The sequence below is a fragment of the Callorhinchus milii genome, unplaced genomic scaffold (genome assembly GCF_018977255.1).
Source record: "Callorhinchus milii isolate IMCB2004 unplaced genomic scaffold, IMCB_Cmil_1.0 Scaffold19, whole genome shotgun sequence".
NCBI lineage: Eukaryota > Metazoa > Chordata > Chondrichthyes > Chimaeriformes > Callorhinchidae > Callorhinchus > Callorhinchus milii.
Genome location: NW_024704760.1, coordinates 2114003 through 2130374, shown reverse-complemented (window position 1 = coordinate 2130374; position 16372 = coordinate 2114003). Strand labels below are relative to the sequence as shown.

General features: G+C 45.4%; 1 protein-coding gene across 1 annotated transcript; it reads right to left on the bottom strand.

The window, feature by feature from the left end:
- Window positions 1-1397: 1397 nt before the first annotated feature.
- On the bottom strand, window positions 1398-15995 carry zgc:113307 (uncharacterized protein LOC553753 homolog). The gene is made up of 7 exons (XM_007899616.2): window positions 15979-15995; window positions 13915-13961; window positions 6358-6383; window positions 4817-4889; window positions 3480-4118; window positions 2486-2803; window positions 1398-1717 (listed from the first exon to the last, which is right to left on the bottom strand). The coding sequence occupies exons 1-7, from the start codon at window positions 15993-15995 to the stop codon at window positions 1566-1568; spliced, it is 1272 nt and encodes a 423-aa protein (XP_007897807.2). The 3' UTR covers window positions 1398-1565.
- Window positions 15996-16372: the final 377 nt, after the last annotated feature.

Below are 16372 nucleotides of genomic sequence, written 5' to 3'. Positions count from 1 at the left end.
GTGCTGGCTCGTTGAAAGAGCTACCAACTAATCATACTCCCCTGCTCTTACTCCATAGCCCTGGCAAATGTTTCCTTTTTAAGTATCTGTCCAATTCCCAATTACTTTGCCTGCTCGACTTCACAGATTCTCAGCACTGACGGTGGAAACACTGTTGTTTGTGTAGAAAGGTTTCGCAAGAAGACTGATGTTTGATGGGGGGAAAAGAGAGACAGCAACTTGACTCCTTGCACTCAATACATTCTAAAGTACAAGAGTTTCGTGGCCAAACCAGGGTTTTTATGCTTTTCAGATGCTTAATTGAAACCATCATTGGTTCTTGCAGTGGCGATGTGCAGGAGATTAGGTTCAGAGAACATCTGATGGGTTTTGTGAATAGCGCTCAACAGGAAGGGGAGGAGGGGAGGGAGAGTTCTTGATATTACTGAACGCAAAGCTTCCCTGGGTTATGTTAAACCACGGCAGAATGGAGGCTTTAGTTGTCCATTTTGTCCAAATTGTGCAAAATAATAATAATAATTTGCTCACTCAATTGACAACTGTTTGCGCGCAATTGGCTGCTGTGTTTCGCCCACAAAGTGTACAGTCAATTCACTTTACAGTGTATCCTGTGAAGCGCTTTGAGACGTCTCGAAGATGTGATCAGGCGCTATATCAAATGCAGGGATTATTATTATTATGATTTACTGTGCGGTGCTCAGAGTGGGCAGTAAACAGACTGAGATTCCAGACTGTGTTACCCATCGCACTTTCGGCAATGCGATGTCACAATTAAGGATTGTGATAACTTTCAATTCGCGTTGTTTACACAGGAGAATATCTCGGAGCACTTCGCAGAGAGGGAGAGAGAGCTGGAAGTTACCGATGTAAGCATCTGAAAGAGAGCAATCAATTTGCAAGATTGAAGACCCACTAATGCAACGGGAATACAATGCTCAGCCTCAATGTATCGCTGGAATTTGCGGACTAACAAAATTGCGAACGTTACCTATTAATTCACAGCGGGATTTGCCAGACACACCAACCATGAGCAAATGCTGATGATTTATTTGCGGCGATTTTAAAATAATTTCATTGATAAATTCACAGCGAGCATTAAAAGCAGTCTCTCTCGCTACATCCAATACATGGTCAATTGAAGCCTCTGAAATCGAGAGGTTTCGCATGTAAAAAACAGTGAAAGGATTTTAAGGCTTCCCAGCTCAACCCATCATTTTATTAATTAATTAACTTGTATTTATTTGGTACCCAGCATCATTATTTTACCACTAACCATCTTCTGATAGATGGCAAGTGCTGCATAGAGAGTGATAGTGATAAAATGGAGAACCGTGCAAAAATCAGAGAAGGCAGCAAAGGTCCTACGAAGGGAGCTTGACAGGGTGTGCACATGGGCTGATAAGTGGCGAATAAAGTTTAATACAAAAGATAAAGAAAGCTGTGTACAAATATTCGTAACACGAGCGAGAAGGTAACTGCGAGAGGTTATTATATTACTCCGTGTTGTGTTAAATGGTTTCAGTTAAACTTTAAATTCCTGGCTATGTGATCGTGTTTCGAACACTCTAGATGTATATCTGGGCAATTATTCTCAGACACCATATCCAGTCACTGGGCAGCTGATTGTAGGTGAGTTTGTTCCCGTCCAGCCGCAGAATCCGCATCTGGGAGTAATCCACTGGGCTGACTCTCCGACAGAAACTGGTCACGTTGAACTCTGTGTGTGAAGTAAGGTTTTATGAATGAATGAATAAATGAATGAATGAATGAATCAATGATGAAGTAGTGCAGACTAAGGTAGGTCTAGCAGAGCTGATTCCCAAAGAGTCCCATCAACAACAAATTAGCTTTCTGCATGACAGCGTTGGAGGCTGATGTCCCATTCCCGAGGGTCAACCCAACCCGTCCCATCCCGTTCAAAGAGGCTGGTTCGAGGCTTCTCTGGAACACTGCCCTCAATCTCTCCTCTCCTTCCTCCATCTTCAGGTCGTACCTGATGACCTTCCTCTTCGACCGTGCTTACGGTCACCTCCCCCCGACCCCCCACTCTCTTTCTGGCTCGGTGTCAGGCTCCGCCACTGTCAAGCGCTCTGAGACACTACCCCGCGTGAAGGGCCCTGTGTAAATGTAAGTTGTTGTTGTTGTTGTTGTTGTTGTTGTTGCGAAGCTCTTGCCAGCTTTGCTTCCTTACTGACAAATGTGTTGTCAAATGGAACAACCACCCCACCCCCACCACCCCACCCTCAGCACATTTGAGCAGGACCTAAACAACAACAACAACGTGCATTATATGTAGCGTTCCCCACGCAGGGCAGCTTCCCAGAGCCCTTGAGAGTAGTTAGAGCACGACCGAGCTGGGTGGGTGGGGGAGAAGGGGGGAGGTGACAGTAGGCACAGTCGAAGAGGAAGGTCTTCAGGTGCGACCTGAACAACAACAACAGTTAAGACAGCGGAACGAGCGAACGGGTTGGGGGTGGCTTCTTACCATCAATCCGGTTGGCCTCGATGTAGAGATAGCGCAGGTTCTGGTGCACGAGAGGGACAGAGGTGAAGTTGTTGTAGCCCAGGTCCAACTCGATCAGCGAGGAGACGTTGAAGACGTCGCGGGCCAGACGGTCGCTGTCCAGGCTGTTGTGGCCCAGCCGCAGGTACAGGAGCCTCTCAAACTGGGCAAAACAGCCGGGCGGGAGGGAACCCAGAGCGTTCCTGCTGCAGTACAGCTGCTGGATGGTGACAGGCAGGTTCTCGGGGAATTCAGCCAGATGGTTGTTACTCAGATCCAGGTGAACGATGGACTTCAAGCCTGCGAGGGGAGAGGAGGAAATGCATTCGCGGAGACGTAAGCTGTTGCCTCATTGCTTTGCTCCTTTCGCTTTGATCGCGCAGTGATTTTTTTGTTTTGTTTTTTGGCAGGTGCCAGCTGCCTGCCAGCAATCCTGTGGCTCCTGGCGCTGACACCGTGCAGACAGGATAGAGTCCAGGGAAGCTGGGATTCAACACGACCACTCACACACAAAAAACAGCTGCAGCTTTCTCCCTCAGTCACTCGCATATGCCACAATATGCGGGCTGCAACTAGGAGCAACTATGCTTTGGAGTTCCGTAGCCTTAGTTAGAGTCCTCGCCTCGCGAGCGAGAGGACCTGGGTTCCATTCCCAGGCGGGACGCAACCGTAGACAGGTTTTGTGTACTCCACACGCCTCCGTTTATCTAACAGTAAGCAGGAACCCAGTTGTTAGTCGATTAGCAGATCGCTTTCTGGGGGTAATAATCCCTCCAAATAAAAAAAAATCACTCAATACACGACTGTTTGTGGGACGCTGCTGTGCGCAATTGGCTGCCGCGTTCCGCCCACAAAATAAAGTCGTTCTACTGTACAATATGTTCTGTGAAGCGCTTTGAGATGGGCCAGCAACGTGATAAGGCGCAAGGATTATGATTAATAATCACGACATTGAAAGAAAACCATTAAATTGGACCTTTCATCTGATTTCCGTCGATGGCTGACAGCTGATTGCCCTGCAGCAGTAAGATGGTGAGGTTCACCAGGTCTCTGAAGGGCTCGGAGGAGAGGTTAGTGATCCTGTTATGGGCCAGTCTCAGATCTTTCAAGCTACCAGGCAGCAATGTTGGTACCTCGGTCAAGTTGTTGTGATTCATGTACAGATTTTCCAACTGGCTGAGACTGCTGAAGACACCATTCCCAATGGCCTCGTTCCCGATCTCATTTCTGTCCAAGACGAGCCATTTCAGCTCGGTGGTGTTGCTGAAAATGGCTGCCGGAAGGTGTTGGATGCGATTGCCTTGGACATAGAGATAGCGAGTCCTCCTTGGCAGCGTGAATGGCACGTGGCCGAGATCCCTGTTGTCGCAGTATATGGCATTGAGCCACTGTATCGGGCAGTCACAGGCCGACGGGCATCCTTGGATGCCGAAGGGTCGGAAATAGTTGTGGGAGATTCTCCCGCTGAGCGTCAACAAGCTGGGATCGTTGTCCTCGCGGTTGAAGTTGACGGGGAGCCCACCGTAGTCGGAGTAGTCATCAGCACAAGTTGTCGCGGAGAACAGGGCGGCCAGGAGAGAGAGAAACCTGACGCCCATTCCCATCACGTCCACACCTTACGGAAGATCACCGGGAAGAGGTGCTTAGAGTTATCGTATTCTGGGGGGAAAAAAGGATGATTTTCTTCAGCAGCATTGCAGGAGGACTTTGGACGTTTACAGCTCAGAGCAAAGCCATTCGGCCCGTCCTGCCATCCAATTCTCACAATTATAATGATTAGAATATATTATAATATTAAACAAAAGTCTTCTACTTCTCAAACTTATAGCAATAAGCCCCGCTTTTTTTTTATTGCCCCTTTTATGTCGCTTCACAAGATTTACTATGAAGTGCAGTGACTGTGTACTTTGGAGGCGAATATGGCGGCCAACACACAGCGATGATGTGAGTGACCAGTTTCATCTGGGGGATTGTTGGCCAGAACATCGGGAGAGAGAAACTCCCTCCTCTTTTCGAATAGCGCCGCGGGATCTTTAACACAAACTTTAAAATTTCATCTGAAGGACAAGTTTGGGTCTTGAAACCCTAATTTTGTGACTCAACAACAACAAGTCACACTTACACAGCGTCTTTCACGTCAGGAGGACGTCCCAAGGTGCTGGACAGTCAGGGATCTGCACCTGAGCTGGTGGTTGGGTTCAGGAGGGGTGGAGGGCGGGGAGGGTAGGGGTAGGAGAGTGACCGTAGGCGCGGTCGAAGAGGAAGTTCTTGCTACTCAAGAGGCAAGAGTGCTACCAACTGAGCCAGACTGACCCCACCAATATTCACTGTAGGCGAACTGACGTTTGATCCAAGGTGGTAACTCGATGGATGACGTGACATGGTGCTAGATCGAAAGCAAGAGTTGTTAGATAGACAACTGCCCAATGATCAGACTCTCGCCCGAGTCTAACCATCATGGCCACTTTAACGTTGCCTTTAAAGGACAGATCACCTGTACGCACCCAAACGTGTCACCGTGTACTGAAAAATCATCTGAAATCGTTATTCTGAAAGCATCTTCGAGCCCGCTCGATAACACTGGGCTTCACTCTTGGACGGAATTTATTTTTATATATTTTTTTTACATGAACTTCAAAAATAATCTTCAAAGAATCTGCGACTAAATTCAAACCATCTCAGCCTTTCAGCTCCCACATGTGTTTCGAATAACAATTGGCTCGCCGCAACGCTGCGCTTTCAAACCGCCCGAAACGGACGTTATCTATTCCTCGCCATCTCCTCGAGCTTATACCAACTCGAAATTCTAAGGTTTCATGTGTAAGGTCTCCAGTGATGACAATCGCAACCCCTGGACCGTAAACCCTTCACGAATAAATCTACAACAAAGGGAATAAAAAAGAATTGCAATGCTGCAATCTCTCCCCCCAGAGATGGGTTCTGCCTTGCCGCTGTCAGGAATCGAGTCAAACGTAGAGATCAAAGTACTCAGGGTCACAGCTGCAGATCGTTAGTTTCAATTCAGGTCCGTGAATCGTACCCAGGAAAGCTAGACCGACGATAATAATAATAATAAAAATAATATAATAATAATCAATAATAAGAACATAGAACATAAGAATTTGCTGGCGAAATAAGACCAATGTCCATCCATTTGGCCCCTGCACCATCTTAGCAATCGCCTGAACACGTCCTGACCCCAACTATATATTGTACCGAGATATTAATCCTTGTGTTTGATGTAGCGCCTCATCACGTCATTGAGACGTCTCAAAGCGCTTTGCAGAATGTACTGTAAAGTGGAGTGACTGTGTGCGCATATATTGTGTATGTTTCACCCAACCCACGCGCTTTCCTTCCTTTTCCTTTCCTTTCCTCCCGACTTTTTACTTCTTCCCCAAAGGGGACAAACCGACGGAGTCACATCACGACCAAGCGAGCAGTTTTATTCGAACCGGGGGCTGCTCGCCAGTGATCCGCACATCAAACACTTCGGAGTACTGTACGAGGAGCCGTAATTAGACTTAACATTTTCCACCGAGCTAATGAGAAGCTCTGTGTGGATTTACTGCACTCCCCCAAACCCACGGCATGATTGGTGCCTTGCTCCACTCGGATTACGCAGTACAAAGGACACAGACACCCTATGTCGGAGGGTGGGGGGGGGGGGGGGAGTTCCTTAATCTTCAAAGTGACCTCTGATTGTCTTCCTAATAAAGTAATTAATATTTTTAAATGAGGATTAATTAACCTTTTCACCGCGTCTCCTGGCAAAGCACAAATCAACACGACGTGAAGTCGAGCAAATCCTTTTGGAAAGGGAGAAGCCTTAACAGAAGGTAGAATTGACTTACTTTCAGGAACAGGAAGGCTTCGCGAGCTAGAGAAAGAGAAAGCGAGAGAGATCGAATTAAACCTGCGTCTAGGTTCCTTCTAGTGCTGCGTGTGTAGGATGGATTTTCCAAGTAGAGAGCCTGACAGTTTTCGGGAAGGATCGGAAAGTTTGCTTGGAGTTACATTGGGTTACATTGCAGTCTGAACATTTCCTCAGCTGGTTCCTGCACATAATCTGTCCGATTTGTGCCATGAAGAAGTGGAACACATTACAGTCTCCCACTTAAACCTCATTAAAGAGACGCTCGGTTGTTTTCCACTTCTGTTTTCTGGACGTGAAACGAGCGTTTACAAATTATTCCATGTCCCACGTCCAACACAACCATCTTGACAGTGCTATTGAAAGCTACAATAAAGAAATGTTCCGAGCATTTAATTTAGAAACGTCTCAAACTCTCTCTCTCTCTATATATATATATACACACTGCAATAGACAACTGAAAGTTTCACAAGGTGCTCACATACCAAGAGGTTATTAATATTAATAATAACAATAATAATCTCTGCATTTGATATAAGAGCCTTACGTCTCAAAGCGCTTCGCAGAATATACTGTGAAGTGTAGCGGCTGTGTATTTTGTGGGCGAAACGCGGCAGCCAATTGCGCACAGCAGGCGAGGATTGATTGACCAAATTATTATCATTTTTCGGGGGAAAAATTGTCAGGTTCAGGACAGGCTGTGAATTACATGAGTGTTTCTAATGTTATTTGAACCCAACGCTTCATAACGTCTCTTTAACTAACTATGTGACATGCAAAATAAATACAAACTGAAATCATCTGACCCTTTCGCTTATGCTCAAACCAGAAAGACATTTGGAGATGGAGAAGGCTGGAGCAGAGGTAGTGTTCACTGCGTTTGTACAATATCACAGGACTCATGTTGAGTGAAATTGACATGAAATGTCTTGTAGGCTAATGGTAGGAAACGCACAATGATGTACATACTTCACATTCTCACACGTCTGGCAGAAACAGGACAGGCATCAAATTTATGGTCATTTCTTGTCAGTGAGGTTGGGATGACTCCAGACTCCAGATGATCTGGTTTCATGTTTGCTTATCAAGCACCCAGTCACTACACTTTACAAAAACGATGCCAAAAGTTCCGGACTAAATGCAGAGATTATTACCAACCATAATCCACAATGGGGAGTGGGGGGGGGGAAGAGGGGATGGGGGTACAATCTGCTACAATCAGCTACTTGAGGAAGAAAGTCACGATGATTGGATCCAAGCATCCTCTCCTCAATATAATAATAACATATAATAATAAGACTTTAGATTTAACGCCTTTACGTCAGGAGGACGCCTCAAAGCGTTGTCACAGGATGTAGCGTATAGTAATTCACTTCACAGTATATCCTGTGAAGCGCTTTGAGACGCCTTGAAGACGTGATAAGGCACTATATCAAATGCAAGAATTATTATTATATTATTATTATTATGAAAGCGACTGGGTATTTTGTAGGCACAGTTGAGGAGTCTAACATGTGCGGAAAGCCAGGGCCAACTATTGTTTCAGTAAAACCCATTATAAAGGGAACAAAGAGACGATTTGCTTTTGTGATGGTCATATAACAGGACCCCCCACCTTGGCGAGAACAATGGCTGCTCACAGAGCCGTAAGGAGCAGGATTCAAACTGGCAGAATATCAGGCGCAACAAGAGGTTTCCACTCGGAAAAAATCATTGGGTGGAAAATGTGACCAACACCTGGAGAACAGTTTGCTTGGAGTTCGCACAAAGAGTCTCGCTACTGACACGATTCCCCGTAAACAGATCCCCGAGTGAGCTGAAGACACCCGCCTTACGCTTTCTGTCACTGCGGATTTCGCATATGGAAAATTTCGCCCACAAAATACACAGTCGATCCACTTTACAGCATATTCTGCGAAGCGCTTTGAGACCTCTCGAAGGTGATAAGTGCAAAGATTATTATTATTATTATTATTATTCTGCACCACAGCTCGTGCGAAGGAAAGGTCAGGGTAACAAGGTTAGTTTGCTCTCGGTTGCGACTCTGATACGTACAGGCAAAGTAGATGGGGGGAAAAAAAGACTCCAGGCCAAAGTACCACCAAACCATCTTGACAACGTGATAAGGCGCTATTTCGACCGTAACGTTTATTCTTCCCATTATAGCCGGTTGTTTGTAAGTGATCATCAGGTCACCAACTCCCGCAGTGAGAGGTCAGGCTCGGCCCGCGAGAGATTCTAAAAAAATATATATTTCCCGACAGTAAAAGTTTATGTGTTTTTGACAGAGAGGAACATAGGAGCGCAGGGTGTACAGGATGTGCACGCCGAGGCTTCTGAAATGCCTCGGAGTATTGTTGGTTCTGCCTGAACGACCTGCGGAATTTCTTAAGAGAATCTCCAGCCCAGCGATGGAACAGGGCGGTCCAACTGGCGGCCCGTGGGCCACATCTGGCCCACCCACTCCCTCCATCATCCCCTTATGTTGTGTTTCTGAAGTGTTGTGTAGTGACCGTGGGCGTCTTGTGGGCAAAAGGCGGCAGCCAGTGTGAGCACACACAGCGACACCGCCCAATAAAGCGAATGACCCATTTCGTCTGGTGTCGTTGGCTGGAGAGACCGGACCCAACTCTCCTTTGTTTCACTCGCTTGCAAAGAGTTAAAAGATCAAAGAAAATAATGAGAGAACCGTGCAGTGTTTTGAGAGTACAAGTGAAGCGCTGATTCTTAACCAGAGATAAGGAGGACTGGTTTAGATCCCACAGATACAATAAGCAGGATGCCTTCGAACAGATGTTCCCTATTATCTAATGAGTCTGGCTTTATTCCTGTGATAAAACAACAAAAGTTGAACGGTGCCAGTGTGGGATGTGCCTAATTCACGTCTCCCTGAGTCGAGTATATACGCTCAGAGCTCCGGGTAATTATCTTGATACAAGTTAATTGCGAGTTTATGAATATTCATATTTACAAAATTACGAAATTAACCAAGTAAACATTCAGGGCGGAGCGGCTGTGAGGCTGTTTGCAAAATAGATGTTTATAATAATCATCCTTGAGACGTCTCAAAGCATTTCATGGAATATGCTGTAAAGTGAATTGACTGTATACGTTGTGGGCGAAACGCGGCAGCCAATCGCGCACAGCAGCGTCCCCACAAACCGGCGTGGATAGATGACCACATTGTTACTATTTATTTATTTGGAAGCGATATTACCCCCAGAAAGCGATCCGCCAATCGACTAACAATCGGGTTCCTACTTACTTCCTAGGTAACCAGAGACATGTGGAGTAAGGAAACTTGCCGAAGGCTTTGCCCTGCCCGGGAATCGAACCCGGGTCGTCTCGCTTGCGAGGCGAGTGCAGGCATAACCACAGCTCTCCATTTGAGCAGCCAGAGTGAAGACAGAAGCCCACGTCTTTGGTTGACTGGATGGTTGTGATCCATAGCTCTCTTCCCTTCCTTTGCCTCTCCCGTCCCCTCCCTTCCCTTCAGGGCTCTGCTGATGACAGCACAGCCCAGACTGCTCATCGGCAGGATTTGGAAGGGCAGACCCGTCACTGGGGGCAGGGAATCCTCCCTTCAGCTCCTGTTAACCCTGCAGCCAAACCCTTGACATGTAGGGTGGTCGTAGCTGAACAAGTCAGTGGGAAAGTTTGGCAAACAGCGATATCAATGGCAAGCTATGTGGTTTTAGCTGCTTAGACTCCAGCAGTTACCCCAACCACACTCTGATGCCTCCAAGCCTTGGCTCTTGCCAATCTATGCCTAATACTTTCCGGAATTGGGTAAGCAGGATGCATCCCTCCAGGGAGAGAGTATGCATTTCATTCCAACATCTGTAGGATTAACAAGGATCCTAATGTAATTCTTGATTAAGGAGGTAAAATTTTAGCTGGGTCTAGATTTCAATGTGTCCATAATTTGGCATATTCTTCCACACGGCCTTACGTTAATTTAGGTTGAAGCCATTCTTTTTCCTCTCTCTCAGGAAATCTCTTTTTAATAAGGGCTGCAAGAAAAACAACCTCATAGATAAGTCTGAATTCAACCGTTCACCAAATTAAAGTTTGACAGAAAACAAGAGTATATCTAGAGGCAGGTGGAATTATAACGCAACCATTAGGACACATTCCAAATGGCGTTCCCATCACTTTTCTTTCTCCCAAAGGGTATTAATCTCGTGTAAGCAACTTTTCTCTTTGTTCCTGAGGAAATGAAAGCATTGTCGTAAAAAGGAGAGCGATTTGTTGATTCCAAATACTAGCTGAGCTGTCTGGAGTCTAAAATAACTTAAGTGGAATGGAAAGGCTTAAAGCAAATAAAAACGCACGAGAGCTTGGCCCGAAGTGAATTCTTCAATTTCCTAGCTGTCGTTTGTTCTGTGAGCAATTAGTGTTTTTTTTATTGCACAAACTCGAATAACCTAGGGAGCCAAAGAGACCCAGGGTACTGTAGAAACACACACAAGTTTGCTCCCTCTCCTCTCATGCTATGCTGGTTCAGTCGATTTAAGAATGCTGACATACATTTTTGGATCATACTCGCAGCTTGAAATGTTTCCCAAACACCCTGGGGCACTGGCTGACAGCAAACCAGCCAGCCTGGCTCTGAAGCAAGGACTCGGAGAGCAGATTCTTCCCTGCTCGTCTCCTGTTAACCCTGCAAGCCAAAGCCCTCACGGGTAGGACTGTCCTGGGCTAGACACCGGGGTAGGCTTGCTGGACGGTGTGCGTGATGCCAAGCTACGTGACTTTAGCTGGTTAAACTCCAGCGCGTTCTGAGGTCTCGCCAACCTGCGCCTAATGCCCTCCAGAATTAGGTGGGCAGGGTGCCACCCTCCAGGGTGAGAGCGCGTTCTCCGTTCCTTGCCAGGTTCCGTGTGTAGGTGGAGTGGCGTTCACACGTGGAACTCTCAGTCTGGTTTGAGTAAACTCAAGCACAGCGGTGATGGGTTTGCACATGTCAGACACCCGGCCGACCAAAAAAAATTAACTTCACAGCTGGTTTCAGTGCGTAAATTGGCTGCCGCGGTTGCCCTACATAAACACACAGTCACTACACTTTACGGTAAATCCCGCAAAGTGCTTTGAGATGTATTGTTGGCATGATGAAGCGGTTTATCCAAAACAAGTGTTGTTAATGGAGGAAACTCGCACTGATGAGAAGCTTGGAGAGATTGAAGGACGAGAGGTGAATGAGATATTTTGCCAAACGTGATATTTTTTTCCACAAGAATGCTTTAAAAAAAACAGAGAAAAAATATGTAATTCTATTCCAGGAAATGTCACTATATGCTTCAATTATTTCTGAGTAATACTGGCGCAGAATTAAATGGACTTAAAAAGTGTGCGTTAATCTGAGGTGAATGATAAACAAGTTCAACACGCACACTCACACACGTTCCAGGGAGGGAAAGTTCCACCTGGGTCTGGTTCTATTCGATTAAAGTAGTGTAGAATCGTTTATTACGGCTTCACTATTGAAGCCTTTTTGGTTCGTAAGTTCCTCTTTGAGAACTTTTTGCAGAAAAACGATTTGGTCGCTCAATCCACGGCTGTTTGTGGGGTCGCTGCCGTGCGCAGTTGGCTGCCGCGTTTCGCCCACACAATGTGCGGTCAATTCACTTTACAGTGCATTCTTTGAAGCGCTTTGAGAGGTCTCGAAGACGTGATAAGGCGCTGTATCAAATGCAAGGATTATTATAAAGCCGAAGACTGAATTAAACAATTTGCCGAATCCTGCTTGCTCTAAAATGTTGAGAGAAAAATAAAATAAACCTAGACTCGGATGGAATTTCTCTCCCACCCCCCACCAACCTCCCAATTGCTTCTCTTTCTCTGGAAACTTTTAGACAACTAACACACAAACAGTTAACAAACAAGTTGAATAACACGACTGAAGCGAGACTGGAAAAACAGGGTGAAAGTAGACAGAAATATATCCAGCGACCCTTGAATTTCTCTCTTTCGGATTACCTTCAAATCACTTTTTTCCTTTAAAAAAAAAGAAAAAAATGCCTTTGCCGCGTTTTTTGGGGTTGGGGGGTCCCCCTGGTTAAAAAAAAATAACATTTTTATATCTTTTTACCGTTTTACCGCCATTGCTATTGTTGATTATTAATAATGACGAATTAATCAATCGATAAATAATAATACTATTTATTATATTATTACGATATTTTTAAAAATATCAGTCTGCGTCAAAACACAAATCGTTTACCAGCCGGGAGGATGAGACGAGAGTACACTGCGCTGCGAGATTCTCCAGACTCCTGGCTCGTTGGGAAGATCAATCCGGGATCAATCAAAGGGTGAGCTGTGATTTTGCCCAGCGAGCGGGTTCACTCAACTCTCTGCCTCTTCCCCTAGAGGTGGGGGAAAATGTCTGGCTGAGAACTTATCCGGGTGAGGTAAGAGAGAGCCCTGGAGACACATCAAATCAGACTTGGCTTCTCCAATGTAAGGGACTTGGCATCTCCTCCTACACCTCTCCAATCTGCTAAAACCCTTCAATTTGCCCGTCTCGTAACCAATCAACGTTATCACTCCTTCGCTTGGTGCAAAGCCTCGGCGGTTTGGAATAACGAGAATAATCCTTGCGCTTGGTACACAGCGTCTTTCAGGTCGGAAGTGCAATGCAGGATCTACGGTAGAATGTAGTGACTGTGTACCTTTCTGGCAGAATGGGGCAGGCAGTTTTTTTGCGCAAAGCAACAAACCACGTACCACAAGCAGCCACGGAGTGAGTGACCTGTTTTATCCGGGAGATATTGTCGGTCAGGATGCCGGGGGAGAGAGAAACTCACTTCTCTTTGGTAAACAGCACGTTGTGGCTATATGCATTCATACATTGCACACAGGGCCAGAAGCCTCACGTGGTCTGGACTCTTTTTCCAGCAGGGAAATGAACGCAGGTTAATACAACATTTTCTGTCACCAGTTTCTCCCTGTGTCCTGGCCAGCGTTTCACCCACAAAATACACAGTCACTCCACTGTACAATATATTCTGTAAAGCGCTTTGAGACGTCTCAACGTTGTGATAAAATGCCATATCAAATGCAGGGATTATTACTATTATTATAATAACACTCCGCTGGATAAAATTGATCACTCGCTCCATGGCTGTTTGTGGGATATTTCTGCGTGCACATTAGCTGCTGTGATCACCAACAAAATTCACAGTCACTACAGTTGACTGTAATCACCTGTTTTGACTCATTGACATTACAGAGATCTGAGCGGGGCCCTATTAAATGCAAGGATGATATAATAATGATAACCCTTGCATCGACCCTGCGCCTCTCAAGTCGGGACGACATCTCCAAACCCTTCACCAAAGTGTAGTAACTGCGCGTTTCGATTATCAATAATAATAATAATAGCAATAATAAACCTTGCATTTAATATAGCCTCTCATCACATCATTGAGACGTCTCAAAGCCCTTCATAGAATGTACTGTAAGGTGAATTGATTGTATATTTTATGGGTGATTCTCTAATAAACTTCAAGTGTGGAATCCTGATTAAACTCACCAAATCGTTTGTGCCCTGTTAGAGCCAGAAGCATGTAAACCATTTGCCTGTGAAGAGCAATGGACAACACATGGATTAGCTGCTTAATACCTCTGGAACAGATTGGTTCTTTGAAGAGAGGGCTCCCCCACATCTTGGTTCAAATGTTTCAATCAACACCTCCCCCGGGTAAAAAAAAAAATCTCTACAAGGCATAAGGATTTCATTCCGAAACATCTGCAGGATTTATTTAAGTCCCGGTCTCCTCTGCATTATGTCCTCAATCTAAAGGACTTTGCAAGAGTCTCAACCAGGACATACCAACCAGCATTGACCACTGGCCACATCTGGCATTGACACTGAAGAGTATCTTCTCTTGGTTTCAGCTCTAGTGGTGTGACTGACTCGGACTGAAATTCTGCCCCACAAAACACACAGTCGCTACACTTGACAGTACGTTCTGCGAAGCGCTTTGAGACGTCTCGAAGACGTGATAAGACGTTGTCTCGAACGCAAGCTGTTGTTATTTACTCTGCGCGTTCACAACAGAAGCAACAACAACAACAACAGAAGCAGCAACCATGACAACAACAACTTGTGTTTATGTAGCGCCCTTCGCGCAGGATAGTGTCTCGAAGCGAATCTACGTTTGGCCTTAAATGTAAAGATCGCACATAATTGTGGGAAATTTCCTAAATTCAGCCTTAATTTATTTTTTATGAGCCGCACGGAAGCCAGGCTGTTGAATTAAGAATTATTTGTGCAATCTCAAGGGCAAAATCCGCTTTGATAGCCCGGGCTAAGGTCTCGGGCTCCATTTTTCAAAGCAACGAATAGCAAATTGGTGGAGACTTGCACCGTAGTGGTTAGAGCACTCGCCTCGCAAGCGAAAGGACCCGGGTTCGATTCCCGGGCAGGGTGGGGCAAAACCTTAGGCAAGTTTCCTTATTCAAATGCAAGGATTATTATTATTATTATTATTATTAATATTATGAAGTCTGGACAAAGAGAGCAAAGCATTGAGAAAGCCCATCTGAAGAGGGAATAAAATTCACAGAATCTCTCGCTATACAGGGAAGATTTGGGTACCACAGACTGACATCCCTCACTTCCGTGATATTGTTACGCGGTTCGAACCCCTGGATTTGAAACTAACATCTCGAGAAGCTCTTTGAAGAGCCTTTTCTTCCAGGTAACGTAACAGTTTATTGCAACAGCACTAATAAAGGACCTGCTTTGCTCTATTTCCCCCCTCATTATGAAAACTGCGGTGCGATCCAGAAATCGGTGGCTATATTTATCCGCACGGCTGCACTCGATCAAACAGCGAGGGTGCAGGCGAAATACTTGACAGAAATGCCTTGGAACTCCTTCAAAAGGGCAGCAGGTTTACAGAGAAGTGTGTGGTGTGGGGCGTATAGCGTTGGGGTTAAAGCCCAGAATAAGAGGAAAAGTACTGTTTTCAGGAAATGACTCACAGTGTTGATGTGAAAATGACCAACTGATATTATGGCTTTTTTTTTTAATGTAGGTTTTATTAACAAATTTTGCGGGGGTTAGAACAGCGAGTTTCCACCTCAGCCCTCACCTCCCCCCCTCCCCATACACCCACTCCCCCCTTCCCTCACTGCCTCCTCCAGGCTATTAATTACCATCTCTTACCGTGAACCTTAATGCCTGGCCTTGTTTCAGTCTTATCATTTCCATATGATTAGACGCACTATTATTTAGTCGGTCAGCCTGACTCAAGTTGTGTTTGGGAGAATACAGACCGAGCAAGACTCTGCTTCGCTTACGGTTAGGAATCTCGATTCACCAACTCTCCCCAGAACGGACTAAGACTACAGACTTCATCCACGTCCATCGCACTCGCATTCTGACCATCAAACCCCACCACTAACAGGTATGGAGGAACGACTTGAATGCTTCTCATTGTGGATCCAGGTGCTTCATTTGTACTCAGTATCATAAGCTAGACTGCGTTAGCTCGTGGGAGACAACATCAGCCCAGAGGCACGTCAGAAAGATCACTCTTGGATTAACGTGCTCCATTATATTCAATACGGTATTTTTTGCATGACTTACCCGATGATTCGCACCATTTCGTCTTCACGAAACATTATATCTGTTCCTCAAAGGATTCAGCGGGTGAATGATTAAAGGGTTCATTACTCGAATTTTGGAGGCAGTCTGGAGCATTAGCAATTATCTATAGCATTATCGAGTGTCTAGATTATTAGCGAATATTATTATTAAGATTTCTTGGTGTGTCCTGGCTGCAGTTCCAAATGATAATACTACTACAGTACTTATAATAATAATAATAATAATCCTTGCATTTGAAATAGTGCCTTATCACATTGTTGAGATGTCTCAAAGCGCTTCACAGGATATACTGTGAAGTGAATTAACTATGATCTCCTTTGCTCATCAGATCTCTGGGTGAAGATGTTCGTAAACATCGTAACCTAAGTTTCCT